This window comes from Parasteatoda tepidariorum, chromosome 2 (assembly GCF_043381705.1).
Source record: "Parasteatoda tepidariorum isolate YZ-2023 chromosome 2, CAS_Ptep_4.0, whole genome shotgun sequence".
Taxonomy (NCBI): Eukaryota; Metazoa; Arthropoda; class Arachnida; order Araneae; family Theridiidae; genus Parasteatoda; species Parasteatoda tepidariorum.
Window position 1 is genome coordinate 31,054,685 of NC_092205.1, and position 20,210 is coordinate 31,074,894.

At 28.0% G+C, this 20,210-nt stretch overlaps 1 protein-coding gene across 2 annotated transcripts in view; it reads right to left on the reverse strand.

Annotated features, from left to right (window-relative positions):
- LOC107454944 (cell adhesion molecule Dscam1-like) overlaps nucleotides 1-20,210 on the reverse strand; it is a 179,637-nt gene that overhangs the window by 35,720 nt on the left and 123,707 nt on the right. For both annotated transcript variants that reach the window (XM_071177420.1, XM_043040963.2), the window contains 2 exons: nucleotides 17,415-17,624; nucleotides 4,275-4,422 (listed from right to left, as the gene is read on the reverse strand). In XM_071177420.1, coding sequence (XP_071033521.1) covers nucleotides 4,275-4,422; nucleotides 17,415-17,624 — 358 coding nt within the window. The remainder of the gene's footprint in view (nucleotides 1-4,274; nucleotides 4,423-17,414; nucleotides 17,625-20,210) is intronic.

A 20,210-nucleotide genomic window follows, 5' to 3' on the forward strand; every position in this document is an offset into this window, starting at 1 on the left:
TCATTTGTTAATGAACAGGAGAAAAATTCTGCTTAAGTTCTAAAAATTCTTTGTTTAGTGCTGCTATTAGAGTTACAGAAAACTACTCGCGCGTAAAAAGGAAGGATTTTTCTTTGTGAAATTTATTGGTTTATTTTACGTATTTTACAGTAAGTGAAAGTAAAAGTATATGTAACTTGTAGGATGCTGGTATTTTAGAGTATATTTAAGTCTTTAAGTCTTTTTTCAAAAGGTTTATATTTACAAGATATAGGTAAAATTATAAAAATATAATCATGCATTCAATGCATAACTATAAGTTATATATAATTTCACATGTTTATACATAGTTTTTTTTTATAATGTCCACTTTTTCTAGTTTTTTTCTAGTCAAATTTGAAGAAAAGTAATATGCAAATAAGGGTCGCAAATTGAAATTTAAACAGGGAAAAAACAAAAACGAATTGCTCGTAATTCTGAGGAAAGCGAGATAGTAAAAATTCATGACCTTCTTTATTGCTGGAGAAAACAGATAGGAATTGAAAGAAAATTATTAAAAGCATCTTCCAGTTTCTGCAGGGAATAAAACTAGCATTGATGCTTTTTTAACAATTTTTTTTTTCAATAGAAATTTTGCAGATTTCAAAAGCAAATTCTTTCTCCATCGCTGAAATATTGATTTACTTTCCCTTATGTATACACTTTTTTATCTTGCTTTTTCGGCAAGGATTATAAAAATATATGAAAAATTCTCTATACTTTATTTGCTATTTTAAATACTGTACAAATTACGTATCTAGCATATAATTATATGCAATTTAAAACTTATAAAATATATGTTACATGAATGTTCTTTTCTCTGCTGAATGTTTCGTGAAGAATTTTTTCCTGTTACAAATTAGCTTTACTTTATTACAGGAAAAGAGAAAATCTATAAACATTTTCTTGGAGAGAGAGCATCTGCAGTTGTAGTTGCATAACAAAATATTTCTCATAAAAGATTCCTTCTGAACATAATATAGAAAAAGAAGATGGCCATTTTTCCAAAACAGAACAGCAATATAGTGGATTCACGCGGGTTTTATCACAGGCGGTGCAGGCCATCTTTTGGGATCGTCTGCAGAAAAGAAATTTCATCCGAGGCCAGCATCCCGTCTCTAATGCTCCGTTACGAGAGCTTTTTCAAGCTACAGAAGCTCAGGGAGGAGTTTATGAATGTTACATGATCGTCTGATGGAAGAATCTTATCTGGAAGAAAAGAAGCCTTATCCTCAGAAGAAAAGGAGTACAGAAAAAAAGGATAAGGAATGTTTATTCTAAAGGCAGTATAAGGCTTTCTTCCTTCTTTGTTCCGGCTTTGTTTGGTTGTATCTCGTTAGGCAGGGAAAACCAACGCGTTTTATAGAAGCTTTTGAAATTCGATGTTTTGGAAGAATATTTTTCGGTTTTTGAAGGGGTTTAGAAAAAAATGCTTTTATCCTCATTTACATAAGAAATCTAAAACTGAATAAGAAGTATTTTGAAAGGGAACTATTTTTTGAACATATCTTAATGCATTTCTATTTTCTTCCAATTATTCTTATAAATAATAATATTATTATTTGAGCTAATTCATATTTACCTCCATTTTTTTGATGTACTTAGATTTGGGAAATTTTGCATAAATTTTTCAAGATGTTTAAAAAGAAATGTTTTTACCCCCATTAACTTAAGAAATCTAAAACCGAGTATGAAGTATTTTCTAAAGGAACTATTTTTTGAACATATCTTAATGCATTTCTTTTTCCGTCCAATTATTTTTATGAATAATATTATTATTATATGAGCTAATTCATATTTACCTCAATTTTTTTGAAGTAATTAGATTTGGGAATTTTTGCATAAATTTTTCATGGTGTTTAAGAAATTTTTTTTTCTCCCTTATTAACATAAGAAATTTAAAATCGAGTAAAAAGTATTTTGTGAAGGAACTATTTTTTGAACATATCTTAATGCATTTATTTTTTTCCCAATTACTATTATAAATAAGTTTACTAATATTTCTCGCTTAGCTTAGATTTGGAATTTATACATTAATTTAGTGAAGTTTCTTACATAATTTTTTTTCGAAAAGCGAAAATTGTTATTTAATACCGAAAAGTGTAGTTATACTGATTTATATATTACACTTTCTTTGTATTGTTATGATTTCTAACAGCGAACGATTATTATGGGAAGGAATTTTTAATTAATAAACAGTAAAACTTCGAACAATAAATGAAACTTTATTAAAGAAATCTTATAAATCAAAAATTGAATTTTTTATGCAATGCACGTTTTTGGAAAAAACGAGCTTAAAATACCTTCCTTTCGGAAATGAGGATAATTATATATTACTCTTAATTTTAATACATAGTGAACGCTAGAAGATGGAGAAATTTTTGCCTCGTTTGACGAGTGAGAGTCATCATGCATTTCTTTCTTTAGAATAAATAAAAAGGAGGTGGCTAAAGTACTTTGCTACCAGTCTTTTTCCGGAAGAAATAAAGCGTAGATAACTATCACATCATATATATAACAATGTATTCAGAGTAGGTATCAGGTCAAATTTGGTAATTAATAAATTTTTTGTTTGTAACTTTGCGTTTTATATTTCAAATCACTTTTGTGTTTTCTAATTCACTTCTGGCAAGTCTAGAGAACGGGTGCTTATTTTTGAACGCTTAAAATATGTCGAATGTTATTTCCAATCTGTACATTTTTGAAGATTTTAATCAAGTAACATTTGACTATATTTAACAGTTTAGAGAAAACATTTTAAAATCTTGATAGTATATAGTGTAGGATGCCTGTGACAATAAATATAGGTCAACAAGATGAAATACGTTCTTGATTATTATATTAATATTAATTTTGTCTTAATGATGAGTACTTTGGCTGTATTGATTTTAATGTATCTTATTAAAAATACATTAAATACGTCCCGCTTTTAATGCATATTTATGAAATATAAAAATGATTTTTATGTTATTTTAAAATTTAAAAGTGTTTAAAAAATTTATCTTCGATCGTTTCTCAACTTCTTTGTAATAAAGTGTATGCTCTTCCATGATAAAGTGTATGATCTTTAAGGGATCAAACTTTTAAAGACTTTTCAGAATCGAATTAATTTTCATACTGCTAAATTGGTTTAGAATTGTTAATGATTGATTTTAAAAAGGGTATGAAAAAATCTGTAGCACTGAGATTACTGGGGCTGTTCTTTTCTATTTAATCATGTCTCACTTTTTTATGTAATAAAAATATGGAGAAAAATATTGATAACTTGTCCAAAATGTTTAACATAATGCATATTAAAATTTAAATTAAATTTCAATCTGATATAGTTCAAAATTTTTCTCAAAACTTTCAATTGATGAAATTGCTTTTTAAAACTTTTGAATTATTTCCGAAATATATTTTTATAAATTAGAGAACTTTTTATTATTACTAAGGGAATATCCATAAAAATACATGCAAATGGCTATACAAATAATACGTAAGCATTTTTTCTGGCAATTTCGGATTCTCACTCTTCTTTGTCACTAATCTCCTTTTTAGAAAGGAGACAAGAAAGTCACGGCAATAGTGCTATTCTTTATGTGATATGACTTCTAGTGTAATTATAAAATTTTAGGATTAAATTAAAATAAAATTAACTTTGTAGAAAAGAAAATTTGTTATTTTTATTTCATAAAATTTTGAGTTGAATATTATTTTGAAATCTTATATGTTTTCCTTCAGTGGTCAAAATTCGTCCTCTTTGCAATTCATAGTAGAATGGTCCCCCCGCAAATTTGAAATTAGTTTCCAATATGAAAAATTTCCATGTGTAACTTTTTTGTTGCATTAAAAAACATTGAAAATAAAGCAATTTTGATCTCTTACGTAAGCAGTGCTGTTTCTTATCAGCAGAAATATTAGTATCTTCCTCCGTTAGGTGCTTACGTAATGTTTGAACGGCCTTCAAAAAGATGTTGTAAAAATGCTTGGTTTTTCCCGTTACAGCATTTCAGACTAAAATAATATCTTTTGAATCCAGAAGATATGTTCTTCTTTTTTTCTTTCAAAAATAACAACAAACTAAAAGATAATTATTTCTACTTTCCGTTGTAATACCATTGTAAAACTAGTTGTACAAATCACTAAGTCATTCTTTTCCTATTAAATTGATTGAAAACATCTTCTAAATCTATTATTGGAAAAAGGAGGAGAGTTTTGATTTGAGACTGGCTCTGTAAGGCACAGAATCGATGGCAATAACATTGAATACATACCTGGAGCCGGGATGAATTTCGATGACAGTTTGTTTCTTGACCCACTTGACATTGATTGGACCATCGCCGATGACGTCACAAACTAACCTCGCTGATTCTCCCTTACGAATGGCTAGCTGACCTTTAGGCACGGAAACTTTGGGTGGCACTGCAAAATAGATTGGATTCTATCAAAAGGGAGCATTTCCTGACTGTAGATTCTCTTAACGTTAATGAAATTACGAGAATTGGAGTTGAGAAGCCCGATTCGATAAATCTCAATTTTCTCCATCTGGTGTTCCGGGAACCTAATCAGTATTTAATTAGAACACTTTTGAGACGATAATTTAATTTAAGTTAATTAACTAACAAAATATAAAAGGTTTGCAATCGTTATAGAACGAGATAAAATGAAAAATGCAGATTGTTAGAAAGTCTTATTTAATTCACTGCAAAGATTTCACATGTTCTTAAATGTTGAATGATTTAGTTTGAATGGAAATGTTTTAAAATAATTAAAGCTAATTTAGATTTAAATAAAGAATTTACTTTCTACTAGCTAAATTGAATGACGAAATCTCACTTTAATATATATGTTACTGTACAGAACTGGTATATATGTACAGAAAATAGTTATTTTACAGATTATATTACTAATGTGGAGATTAACTAGGATGATTCTTTAAAGTGAAAAATTGGTCCACTTTCTTAAATTATTTACGTAATTTGCAAATTAATCTAATCACATTAATGACGGAATCGCTTTCTCTCATATATATGTTACCGCTGAGTGTAGAAAACAGTTATCTTATTAATACGCAGATTATCTAATAAATATGTAGATTAACTTGATGATTCTTTTAGATTCTAAAAAGTGCTTAATTTCTCAAACTGCTAAGTAAATTGCAAATTAATTTAATCAAATGAAATTAATGAGGAATTTCTCTCTTATATATTATGTTACCATTAAGTACAGAAAATAGCTGAACTGTAGATTATATAACTAATGTGCAGGTAACTAGGGTGAATTGTAAAAGTCCCAAAAAATTGTTTTATTTTTCAAGTTGCCTAAGCAATCTGAAAATTAATCTAATCAAACTAATGACACATTTCTCTCTCTGATATGTTACCGTTAAGAGCAGAAAACAGTTTTTCAACAAATTAATTAATGTGCAGAATAATTAGGGTGGTTCTTTAAACTGAAAAAAAAATGGTTTTATTTCTCAAATTGTTTAAGTAATTTGCAAATTAATTAAATTAAACCAATGAAAGCATCTCTCTTACATATATGTTACTATTAAGTGTAAAAAACAGAGATTATTTAACTAATGAGTAGACAAACTAGGGTGATTCTTTGAAATGCTAAAATAGTGTTTCATTTTTCAAATTACAAATAATCAACCAAATTAAATTAATCCAATTTGACTAATCGAAATAAATCAAATTAATCTGCTAGATGATCTGAACATTACTTACTAAGCAGTCATTAAGGTGGAAATAAGACCCTTTACTGAAAAAGCAGAAACGTTTCTTTATGCTTAAATTACCATATTATTTATTTACTTTTAGCTATCTATAAAAACAAGTTACAAAAATCAATCATATATGTGTTATCATTAGTTGATACAATCAATCATCGATCACTTTAAAAACTTTAATACAATGAATTAAGTGGTTTAAAATATTGTTGCAAACAATGAAACTAAAAAAATGTCATTTATTTCTTAATATCTAAAGAATCACTCTTATAAATAGAATTTTTTTTTTAACATATTAGTTGATGAGTTGAGCGAAACGAGCTTTTGAACATTAGGTTACGGGAATGGTTATTGAGCACATTACCAAGGTAAATTGTGGAAAATTCTTGATTCTGAACTTTAATTGATTACATTAGTTAATCTGCCGATTAGCTAGGTATTGTGCATATTATTGGCTTTCGAGCTTTAAAGATAACATGTATATTCGGTGTATGACATGATATACTTTTTATGCTCACGAATTATTTAATTACTTCAGAATATATTTCTCGGGGTAAAGGCATAGTGTTCAATCTGATTTATGCATTTCATTGATTGTGTCAGAATTGATCAGAATCTACTCTGAACTATTGTCTCTAGCGGCGTTCACGAAAGGTTGAGTGGTTGGGAAGAGGAGTAAAGAGACCGGGAGTATCTACTTCCTAATCTAAATAGTGGTTGTGTAGAATCAAGACCTTCTAGAAGAGAGAAGGCTTCTGCACGATCAATTTAGTACTTTGACGAAAACAAACATAAACTGTGCAGTGGGTGAAAAACAAGAAAGATGTCATTACGTTCTGGCTATTAAACAGCGTAGTGGGGGATATAACGAAAAATGTCACAACATTATGGCTATTAAGGGATCTGGTTCTCGTTTATGGTAACCAGCGCGCAGCCCGTCAGTCTTCAAGGAAATGTTGGTAGAACGATCATATGCCAGTCCACAGACGTAAAAATTGAAATGAAATAAAAATCATACTTTATAAAAAGACCTTATCATTTTTAGCACAGAATATTTCGGTTTTCACAACATTAAAAAAAAGTTTTAACAAAATGCATTTAGAATTAATTATGTTTACATTTAAAATTGTTTAAATATGTTTAAAAAGTATAAAGACTATGTTAACACAATATATCTAAATCTAATAAATTACATCGATTGCAGGGGAAAAAAAAACTACAGCCTAATCATATTGCGCAGATATATTTACATTTTTCATTTAATTTAGACTATGCAATCAAGTGTTTCAAGATCTTAACGAGAGTGAAAAATAATACCTTCTAAGCAAGAAAAAATTGCGATGCATCTAAAATCGAATCAATTTATAACAAGGATACTAGTTTTCTGTCAAACATGTTCCTTAAAGTTATGAAAAAAAATCATCATTAGCATAATTTTCTCGTTACACGGAAAATTGCCACATTGCTTATTGGGTTGAAATAAATCCACGAGAGCCAAAAATTACTGTTCTTACCTTGAGCTTTCGTAGATGAAAGGAGAGAAGTTGCAAAAGAATTCAATAATTCCAATTCTTTTACGGAATAACGAACTTCGTTAACTGTCTGCAACGGACAACTTGTTTCACCGCCGGCATTCTGAACTTTTGCCATAATGGCCACCATCGATCGTTAGAATAGAAAGAGAACAAGTTCGCAGAGATAAGAGGAACTTTTTTAAATATTATTTTGCAGTGATTCAGAACTAAGTATTAAAGATAAAACATTTTTTAAGTCTAAAAAATGTTATTTTTACTTTCGAAATAATAATATAGTTTGAACTTGTTTTTGAATACATTAGTATTTCAAATGTTTTTGCATATTTCTGTGTATTTAATTTTTTAAATTATTTAATAGTACCTTTTTCTTAAATTGAGACTAACTCTAAAATTTATCAAGCATTTTGAATATTTTATTTTTCTAAATATTTTGATAATTACTAACTAGTTAATTATTAGATAGTCAGCAAACGTTTTCTTGAATTCGAAAATTTAAACATACATTCTAAAATATCTCTAAATTATGCTTTTCTTTTAACTTATAATATGAAAGTTTCATAAATATTTGCTCATGGAGTTAATTTTGATGAATTTTTATGAAATGTCATGTAATTAAATCACCAAACTTCTTGTATTATGAAGAATTATTTTTGCCCAACCAAAAGCAACAAAATACAAGTTTTCTTTTTCTTCCTATTCTACTATGAACTGGAATTACAGAATTACGGAATTTTTTATTAAAACTAACTACTGCAGATGATTTTGATAAATTTTATAAAATGTCATTTGTTTGAACATCAACTTTTCATTCCAAATCAACACTGTCACCTCAAAAGCGGTTTAGAGAATGTGTGTGTTGTCCCAGCTGATGCTTGGTAAAGCATCAGCTATATCTCTTTAAATTTTGGTTCTCCAATCTTTAGAATCGAAATTACTTGATTCTTTACATGCCGACAAATAAAACAGCATAGAAATTCAAATGATTTTTTTTTAAAAAAGGTTGATTTTTAAAAATCTCTTCACGTTAACGCACATTACAAAAAAAAAGTTTATTTTTGAATTTTTTGAAACTTTGTTAATAGATTTTTTGTAATGTTAGCTATGTTTTGCACTGGGCTATGTATGTTTGACTTTGTATATTGGTAGCTATGTTTAGCTTAGGCCTAAGAGGAAATTTATTATTTTTATCATACTTTAACCAAGAATGTTAATTTGGAATTTCTTTTCAAAAACTCAATATTGAACAATATATTTAGTTCTATCTCATAGCATAGTCGAAATATTTCAAAGACTTTAGTTCCAAACACAGATAATCATATAATTTATCTAAAGTTGTTTTGTCAATATTTATGCATTACAATTTCTTCTAGAGATGTTAGCGTGACATAAAAATTTATAGTTTTTATGCTTAAATTTGCCCTTATATTGATAAAAATATTTCACAAATTTTCAAGGTTTACATTAGATTAAAAATTTTTGGTCCCTTGTTACCAAACATTTAATTAAAATTTTAAATAAGGCTATTTTCAAAAAGAAACTGTCGCACCCAGTCGAATACTATAACATGTTTGTATTATCTACTATTTTGTAAATAGTAGATAAATGGATGACTTTTATCCATGGACATGCAGAACATAAGGTAAATGATGCATTAATTATTAACAACGAAGTATGTTCAAATAAATTTATTCTAATTAAACTTTTTTACATTCACTAAAATTATTCTTGCCGCGGATTAAAAACAGTGTAATAAATTGATGAAAGCGATCTTATCCATTATCTCTTAAGAGAGTATAAAGCAAGTATAGCTTACATAGCAGAATTCCGATATATACCTGTAAGTTTAAAAATTATATTTTTCGCTATAAAGTGAAAACCTGAATTGTTGATCATGAAGATTAATAAAACGAAAACCTCCGTAGATGTTTCAATAGCATTACAAAACACTCCAAAAACTTTCAATTTATTTTCAGCTTTCTAGGCTTTAGCTTATTTCTGTTGAAGTAAACATTACTTATAGTGAAGAAAATATTTCTTTTTCCAAACAAACTGACAGTTTTATAACAAACTTTTACTTTTTTTTGGAAAGAGTTAAAAAAAAAAGAAGCATTTTGCTTTCATATTCGATCATCCGTTCTATCAGTGTTAAACTAAATTATTTTTTCGACGATTTTCCTGATTATGATTGAAAATGATTTAAGTAACAAGTAGCAAAGGGTATTTTTTAATTTCAATTAAACTTTTCAATGTTTCAAATGTTTTTCTTTAATAAGCTTTTATTTAGTTTTCATAATACTTAGTTTTGTAAAATGTTTTAATTTTTTTTTTAGAAAAGCTTGGTATTCTAAATTTTTAGATAATTTTTTGAATCTTAATCGAAGTCAAACTGGCTAACATTAATATGAAAAATATATTTTATAAGTTTATTAGCGGTTCTTTAAGCCTCTTAAAGCTTTAAAACCTTATTGATAAGTCCTTATTGATAAAACCTTATTGAAATCGCATGTCCTAAAGTTATAAATAAGTATTTCTTAAAAAAATTGAGCAAATTTCAAAAAATGAAAATGTGTCCTTCATTGTAAGATTATGTACATATACCAGGAAATATTTGATTAATTAAAAAAAAATTTACTTAGTAATACACGCTTAATTCAGAGTATGTATATCTAACATAGAGGTGGAAATGTTCTGATTTTTTTTTACAGTTTCTTGCAAAGTCGAATTTATTTTATACTGAATTCATATAAAAAGTGAACATCTTTTTGCTTGAATAATCTATATATCCCTTAATTCAGATATATCAATCAGGAGTAATGAACTGTAGTGGCTCAGGGGATAGAGCACTTGCCTCCCAATGACGTGATCCGGGTTCCAATCCCAGAGATTTCGCACCCGGCTCGCACAGATCACAGTGCTACTTTTAGCAGTAGATGGGTTATGAGTTGGAGTTCCCTTGCCGTCAGTCTAACCGTGGGAGATTTTCCTTTCCTTAATGCAAACGCTGGTTAGTTCCGTCGAAAAGTCCTCCACGATGGAAAATATTTCCCAATATTTGATGCTGGAGTGCCCATGTCTTCCTGGATTGGGTTCAAAGTTAAAAGGCAAAGGAGTTGAACATTGATAATTGTAAACTCAGAATTGGGTCAGCCGTCCAACGTTGTTTATAGAATCAGGAGTAGTGAAGTGACGCATTTTCAAAAAGGCATAAATTTGGTCCCTGGAAACTGCTAGAACTAAATAGAAGGAAATTTCCCCACTGATTCTACACATATAGTATTTGAAATGATTTTGAAATGTTATTATTTCTTAAAGTGTAAGAGGAACTTCTTACTAATTGTAGGTAAGGACTAAACTTTCTGCATGTGGATAAAAAGCGTTTTTTATTTTGCAAAATTTTAATTTTTACATTGCAAACCTTAAAAATGTTAAAAATGCGTTAGTTACGTATTGTTATAAATATATAAGCGTATGTTATAAATGTTATAGTTACCATGTTCACTTATAATATTATCTGCACTAAGAAAACAAGTCTAGGTCAAAACTATCAAAATGTGGCAAAACTTGCCATGTTTCTGGCTGTCTGAGAAACCTGAAGAGCGCTTTCGTAGTGATTTTGGTAAAATTAACAATAAAATATGGTTTTATAATGTGTTTTAAAATTTGATGAATATAAATATGGTAAAACTTGGGAAATATAAATATGCTAAAATTTGGTGAATATAAATATAATAATGTGGTAAAATTTAGTAATTTTATAATGATACCTTAGAATGTGGCATACAAATTATTTATTCCGTTAAATTTGCTTTATCAGTTGTTATTTTTTGCTAAATATGATGTAATAAGAACTATAATTTTGAAAACCAAAATTCCTGGCAAAATGCTACTATATGAGTGGAAAAATTTAAAAAAAAGAAGAAAAGGAATGGTTTAAATACCGTAAATTTCCGCTTCATTATAAGAATTGTGGTTTTTTGTTTTGCCAGAAATGTTATTACCATACTGTACAGTAATTTTAATCAATGTTTTCCTCCATGTGTGGTCAAAATTAGACATTAAAAGAATACATTTCTCCTTGAGCTTATTTATATTTAACGAGAAGAAAATAACATCATAAGTTTATAAGCTGATTAGCATTAGAGCATTACTCTCAAAGTAAGGAGAACAATTTAATATTTATTTTTTTAACAAACAATATCTAATTTGTGTAACATTTTCTTTAAATAAAAAATGAACTATGAATAAAAGTAACAAAAAAGGAACATTAATGAGAACAAAGTAGTTTTTCGTTATTTTATTTTTTCATGAACTACCGAAACAATTTAATACTGCTCTGCAACTTTAATAGAGAATCCTAAGCTGAAAAGCCGAATTCGCTTCTCTGAAATAAACTTCACCTAAAATTGCACGTGAGATGTCAGAAAATAAAATGAATTACAACGTTACCGCTATCTGGAATCACGCACTTTTCTGAGATTTGCCTGGTACATTTAGAACAATTTTTTATATAGGTAAGGAGAAATGGGAAAATGCATTTTAGCCATTTATTCTTTCTATCGATACGTCGATGAAAGAAAGATGAAAAATTCTTACAAAGAAATATTCTTTCCCGCTGTTTGGAACGAATTCCAAAGCAGACGATATGGCTCGTTGGAACGCCATATTTCGGCCAATGCAGGCCTACTTGACAGATCGTCTGCGGAAAGCATCAATATTCCGATGTGGAACTCTTTTTAAATTTCGTTAGTTTTGCTGCCACCTCCCTTGTGTTTGAGATAAGAAAAATATTTTCTTTAGGCAGAACTATATATTTGCTTCTATATTCCTTACACTCGAAGAGTTGGAAGCTAAGCGAGAGGGGCGGAGAATAGTTCGCTTTTGTTTGACTTAAAGCTTGCAATAACAATGGTTAGTGATTTATTTGATTCAACAATAAACTTCAGGGAGTATTTGAAGACACTTTCAATATTTTATTTTATTCTGTTTTTCAATATTCAGATGCCCTTTGCAAAAATGTATGAAAAACTAAATTTATGTATTGTTTTAGATTTAAATAATTAAATCTGATTTAACATTAGAAATATTAGAATTGTTATTATATTTTATTAAATAATACGAATAAATAAATAAAACATTCTAGCAGCAGCTCATTGTGGGACAGGGGGATCATAGAGATTAATACTCTACAATTTTACGACCAATGGTATGAATGTGGCCATGTGCTTAACGCTGTGCACAGGCCTCCTTTACGTCCCCGGTAAGCTGGTACCAGTCGACCTGAAACTGGGCCGACCTACAAGCAGTCACAATGTATCGAACTCCAGTTCTTCATAACGACAATTCAGTGCCGCTGAGCCATTGCGTCTCAAAATAAATAAATTGAGACAAGGAAGAAAAAAACTAAACTACTAGAAGGAATTTGGCACTTTAATCTGCGTTTTTTAAATGCCTCGTGAGCATTGTAAAATATTCAGTCTATTATTAAAAAGGCAAAGTTATACATCAGAATTTAAGAAATGAAAACTGGGTGAAAAAACAGTGGCAGAATTTGGATTCGGCTGAAATAACGTTATCTCATATTTTGTTGATAAATGGATACTTTTGTATCACAATGATGAATGGTTTTCTGCTTAGTTTGTATTTGAATCTAATTTGTCTAAAAAATCAGAGGCGCTATCGCATTCTGTTAGACGAAATAACGGAATTTTTTACACAGTAACGAAAATTTTAAGTTATTAATGATTTTCAGAAAACGACATTTACCACTTAAGTAAAATATTTCAATATTTCATTTTTAAAATGCTTTGTGTTGTTTCAGAATGCTATATTTCCAAGATTATACCATAACAATGATAAACTAAAAATTGTTTCGAAAATTGTTCGAAAAAAAAACTAAAAATTGCTTCGAAACATAAATTGCTATTTTTTGTTGGAGCTGTATGGGTAATAATGTCATAATAATATTGAAACTGTACATAGATTAATGATACTAAAAATAAAAACGTAATAGTTTGTGCTGTGTATTTTTATTTCCTGATATCGTCAAGGTAATATATCTGTAAGAACATTAAAATCTGCTTTTGAATTTTGAATTCAGTTTCTTTTGAATTGGACAACTTTCAGAAAATAATTTAAATTTTGCAATGAACAAAAAGAGAAAATATGAACAGCATATTTTTTATTTTTTTATTTTACAGAGAATGTCTTTACTTCTTATTGACAAACTTTATAGATCTAAATAATTTTATCATATAGATAAACTTAAAATTCTGATATTTTGAAAAAATTATTTTTCAAAAGTTGAATTCATATTAAATTGCAAACAAAATAGAAAAACTACTAGCTCTCTCTTAACAATTTGTGTTCTTTAAAATCTCTACATATTACTTATTATATAAGATATTTAAATTAGAAAGTCTCCCAATTCAAATTTTTTAATATTTTTGAAAATTTACTTGAGCTAAAAAATAAAATGGTGCTTAATAATTTTTAATGACGCTTAACAATGTTTATTTATTTTTTAAAAAAGGTATTCATTTCAGTTACCAGATAAGATTGATTACCCACGCGTATTTAAATTTAGAATTTAATTTCTAGAAAAAGCATTTTTCAATAAAACAGCTGTAACAAAATCTTAGTTTGATGAGAAAAATAATTTAATTCTACAAAACGAATAATCTATTTTTAGTCCCACACATCATCTGAAATTTTCAGTAGTAAAGAAAAGTATAATCGTATTATTAATAGATGTAGAAGATTTGCATATCTATTATCTAACAAAAAATATCTTCTCAAGAAAAACAACTAGTTTAAATAGGATGCATCTAAACAATTTATGAATCCTACTATTCCAGTTTTCAAATTTAAAAATATTTATCAATTTTTTCCCTTCAATTTTCCCTTCGGCTGTGAAGTGTCACGGAAGAGAACTGAATAAAATGTTAATGTCTCCCTTTTGGGAGATTTTTTCCTATTTGATGCAGGATTTTTTTGTTGCAGTCATCAATATTTGACGTTTTTTGTTGATGCATCATTTATTTCTTTTCCCTAGAATCGGTATTTTTTCATGATTTTTCCCTACATTCCGCGAATTTTAGAAAAATATCCCCCACACGGGGCGTTTTTGTTATCCATAAATGGGAAATATTTTTATGAATGTTTAAAGATAAGAAATTCGATTTTCGTTTCCTATCTTCAATTTTCCATTTTTTCTTCTTTGAAGGACTGTTTCAATCCAAGTGCCGAAAAAATATTTATATTGACTTTCCTTAAAAGTTATAGAAAAGTGATGTTTCGTGTTTAAAATGTTATTTCTAATAAATTGTTTCGCATACAATTTTCTTTAAAATTTTTTCACCATCTTTAATATGATGCAATATTATATAAAAATAAAAAAAAATTATTCAAAGTAACATTTTAAGAAGATGCATTCTAAAATAGTCCTAAGATTTAATGATATGAAAAGCAATTCAATAAAATGTTAAGGATTTATCTAATTGATGATAATATTAGTTTTAAAAGTCGCAAACTAATTTTATAAAACTGCATTCTACCAGAATAAACGAAAATAATAAACGAAAATAATAATAATGAATAGAAAATAACGAAAGAGGTTTTATACCTGTAAAATTTAAATTAAGTTTTATTACAGTTTAGATAAAAGTGAAAATTTAAATTTTCAGTTATTTTTTTAGGCAATCATAAGTGAGGAACTGCTCAACAAAACGACAAACAAGAGATATTTTCAAATAAGAGGTATATAGATTATAATTTTCATATTAATAAATAGATTAGTATTTCCTTTCCATGCTATGAAATTTCAGAAAAATAAAAATATCATCGAGAGTATCTTTTACATTCTTTACATATAATATTTTGCTTAACTTTGTTAGAAAAACCATTAAATAAGTTCAGATTGCAATTATGAATATTAAGAAAATTTTATTTGCATAAGGAAATTGCTTAGTAATGTTAAAAAATGTTTGAGTTTCTAGGATAAAAAAAACTATTTCTGACAGTATTAACAAACGTCGGTTGCATTTTTTACATGATTATCAATTCCATTTCTTGCCTACTTCTTTTGAAACTGAAATACTTAAAACCACGTTTTATCTGTAAATATATAAGAAATTATACAATCTCTAACTCTATTTAAATAAATAAAAAAATCTTAGTGATAGCAAAAAAACTTCTCATAAGTTAAATACTGACTTTCCAAAAATAAACAAAACAAAGCTTCATTTAAGAAAAAAAAGTTTTACGAAAAGATTCTTAAAAATAATTTTCAAGAAATATAAAAATTTTTAAATAAATTTTATAAGTAAATATTGGTTGAATTTTTCTGATGCTCTTGAGTTTTTTGAAATGCTGCAAAAAATGTTTCTTCCGTTATTTATTACGTCTTTTTTTAAATAAAAAAGTTGAAAGTTTTCTCAATTTTTTTCTTTAAAAAAATGATGGATATCATTATTAGTAAATATTTTATTATCTTGATATATGAATAGATTTTGCCGACTAGTTATAGTGAAATCCCTATAATTTAGAATTATGGAAATATGTTTTTAGTATTTATTTTTCGAAATTCTTTATGGACTTTTACGAAATACGATTCAGCTCATAAAATTTTATAGAGTAGGTACTAAATTAGTAGCAAATGTCATTTTTGCATTTTTGCTTTATTTAAAACAATATTTAAATATTAATCTCTTAAATGCATTAATGCAATGTATATTTTAATTATAGTAGTTCAGCTCTTTTTGAATTTTTTCAAACGAATAAGTTATGGATATTTATTTATTTTACAAGTGACTTAATGTGATTTTAGGGGTAAAATGGTAATATGGAGGTCAAGTGATAAAAAGCTTTATGATATACACGAGGTTCTATATTTTACCCACAAAAATAAATTTATGAATAGAGGATGCCTGAAGATGTTGAAAATTCTATGATAAGAGGATGGATGCGGGGAAGTTTTAGATGCTGACAGAATTTTAAATCGCCTTTTAAATCTGGATGTAAGGAAATAAATCGTTTCCTGAATATGAAGTCTGGAGTCTAAAACTTTCTACTCCCTAAATTGTGGCAGTAATAAAAAGATTTTAATCAAATAATATATGATTTTGCCCGAGTTTTGGGTAAAATTAGATCTACATATTTTAGAAAACACAAAATATGCTTACATTTATTTAAAAACTTTAAATAATTAATTATCTTTTAATTTCACTACTCTTCTCTTACATAGAGCTCTTAAAAACCTTTTGTATACTTTTTTTCCAACATTTCATTTTTAAATTATGGATTATGTCTACTTTTCATATTCTTACCGATTTGATTTGTTAATTTCAAAGTTGTTTTTAATATCATACTCTATATAAAATAAGAGTTTCAAGTAGAAATAGAGTTAATTTATATATTATAAATTTCGAAGAAATTTTTAATATCAATTCAGTTTCATGCACAAATTATTTTTATGGAAAGAGGGGAATTAATTCTTAAGGTCTTTTCCTAGACATTCTACCAGGAATTCCAGATAAATTATGACCTAGTAATAAATCACTGTCTGAGATGTCAAAGGAGAAAGATATCAATCATAGCATTTCTTTCTTACTATCAAAAATATGTAGACTAATGACAAATGTTTGAAACTCATGAATATGGGCATCTGTAGCAAGTTCGTAAATTTATTAGTAATTAAAGAGCTTAGTAGTAAAACACGTCTGGTGATATTTTGAAAATACTCGATTTTCGGAGTTTAATATCATGTCTAATTTTCAGAAAACTTAATTTTCCAAGTTGAAAGGTGATTAAAAATACGATATATTTATTCTTAATGTCTTATTTCAATTTTTTCGCTAAATTCTACAATATCACTAATCAACTGCGTGATTATCTAATAGAGAGCTTACAGAAATATATTGATAAGTCACAATTTAAAATTCTTCTGAATAGCGTTTTTTTAATTTGCACTAGTGGGAATTGCCCTCTATTGGAAATTTCGTAGACTTTTTAATTCCAATTCTGTCAATAATCTTATGGAACATTCTGTTGTAAAAATGTCACATTCGAAAAAACAACGTCTATTATCACACTATTGACCTGAGCATTTCATTTGCAATAAATATTGTACCGTTGCAATACTGTTTGCTTACCATTTACTTTCAGGGCAATGTTTTTAGTTAATCCAGTTCCAATGCCATTTTCTACTTGACAAACGTAAACTCCGGCGTCTGATTCTTGTGCTTGAGATATTATCATAGATCCATTGCCGGATACTGTCCACCTAGGGCTACTGTACATGAAATTGGCTGGAGCTTCTTCACTATTTCCTACTCCAGGAGTTGGACGATTACTATTATCTCCTGAAACAACAACGATATTTAGATAACCTGATAAAAAAACACTCTATTATACATGAAATTACTATATATAATGGTAGGTTTTGCTACTAAACTTTTATTCTAATTGAACCGTTCCTTTGTGTGTCAGAAACTTTTTAACTTAGTGAACTGATTCTTGAATCATATGAAATCCGGTTCCCTTCATTTCCCCTAACCTTATTTTTTTCCGAATAGATTTTAACCACGTTTTAAATTATTGTTGTTGAAAATCTAGAGAAAAAAGGCTTTTAGTTCAGATATTTACTACAACTGTTCTAAAGACGTTTTATCAAGTTAAGTAATTTCGAAATTGTTTCCATTTAAAAAGCTTCGAATCAGATCATAAATCGCCAACATAAGCGAAAAAAAACAACAACTTATTTTAAAAATATTTTAGTTTTTCACAACATAGCTTTGCGAAATTTTCTTGGCTATTTTCAGGATTGAAAAGAAATATGTTTCTAAAACTACAAGCATTAGGGGAACGTTTTCTGTGAAAACTTTATTAACACGCCACACTTGTTTTTTCCACTAGTGATAAATCTTTGTAATTAATGTAAGTCATCGAATTACCCCTCGTGTCTAACTTAGTGGATACAAAACAGATGTGGTAAAGCAACGTCGAACTTAGTAAGTTGGCAAGTTGTAATTTTATGTTATACATGCATTGGATAATGAAGAAGGCTGTCGAAAAATAATTTTTATACCTATTTCTCTAGTACTTTTTGCTTGCTGTTTTTATAATCCTCATTGTATCTCTATTTTTGTTCTAAAATTGAAATTTTGTGGTCGACACCTATAAGATGAGGTGACTCAAACATGAAGCTTTTCTGAAATATTTCCATTTTATTATTAGTAATTGTGATGCTATGAGTATTTCTATAGTGGAAAATTTGAGGTTTCAATAATAATCGAATGCATTGTCAATAAATATCAGAGTGCCCATTGCCCTTCGACCGTATGATAAATAGTTAAACATTTGTTAAATAAATGAAAAGATGATTTCAAATAAATGTAATTTTGTCAGTCTAGTAAATTAATGAGTAGAGTAAAACTATAAATATATAAGTTATAAAAACTAATTTATTTGTAATCTTAAAAGTGTCTTAAGGAAATATGTAAGACACATAAATGGAATTATTTGGTTTATATTTCAAATGTATTTTTGCTTACATTTTGATTACTTCATTATAATGTAAAAAATTACAAACCAAATTATGGGAAAAAGTACTGGCACCCTTGGTATATTATCCGTAAAATTCCTTTCACCGTAAAATCTATTTTTACTATGGAATTTTATATCGTACGTTTTATAGTAATATTTATTTAATTAGAGTGAGTCCGTGATTTTACAGAGAACATTATTATGAAAATTACAGATTTTTACAGATTTTTTGATGGATTACAGATTTTTTGTACCACGAAATTTTACTATAAAAATGAATCCTACGGTGAAAAGTACCCCCCCCCCCTGAGTGCCNCCCCCCCCCCCCTGTGCCGGTATTCTTTACCGTACTTTGATCTGGAAATTTTTACAGTGTATGGATTGACACATCATATTTATAACTAAGTGTAAAGGAGAAAATATTTAAAAAAAAATTTGGTAAAAGCAATGATATTTATGGAACATAGTTTGAAATGTGCAAAATAAAGAAATCTGAAGATATAACTAGCATTATTTAGTACATCAATAGCTTTTTAATTATGCTTACAAATTATACTTCAAAGAATGAAATCTTAAGAAAAGATTTCGCAATGAATAACGTTCAATGGAATCGTTCCAGCTATCTAATAAGGTCACAAGGGGAGTGATTGGACGACAATAGCAGAAGATAAAAGACCTGATACCTTAATGATAAAGGATGTCTGGAAACCGATTGTTCCGGCAAACCCATCAGGAGCAACTACTGAAACTTCTGAATAACAACACTATGGAGAATAGGAAACTCGGAACATGCCAATTTCTGTTGATTACCCTAATGAATTACTAATGGTGGGCTTTGTTGAGAAAAGGATGAGAATGACGAAATAGGGAAGGACTGGGAATTAGTTCTCGAATAATGGAAGGTTTTAACTATGTTAGTGTCATTTTAATGTGTTATTGATGGGTTTCGAGAATAGTAATGCTAATGTGGTAACGGACGATTTTGGGTTGTTTGGTGTTTCACTATGCATTGATAAACATAGCATATTTAAATATGTGTGAACATCATGAAATATGTAAACATGTGATGTTTACGGAGCAGGTGACTCAATCGTTGGCACCAACAATTTTATATGATACAATATATAATACAATATATAACACAATATTATGCATATTTTAAGATGACGAACGTAATGTTAAAATATAACAAGTTTACTATGTAGAATAATTGATAGTTGAGAATGGCTCAATTGTATTGATTATTGTGAATGGCTCAATAACTGTATGGCTCAAAATTAATATGATATATTTAAAATAATGTATTTGTAATTAAGACCGTAACCCTTAACTTTTTTTTCTTCATTTTGTTTTAATTTATTTCAAATTAAGTGAAAAATATTGTGTTTAGCTTTTGAATAATT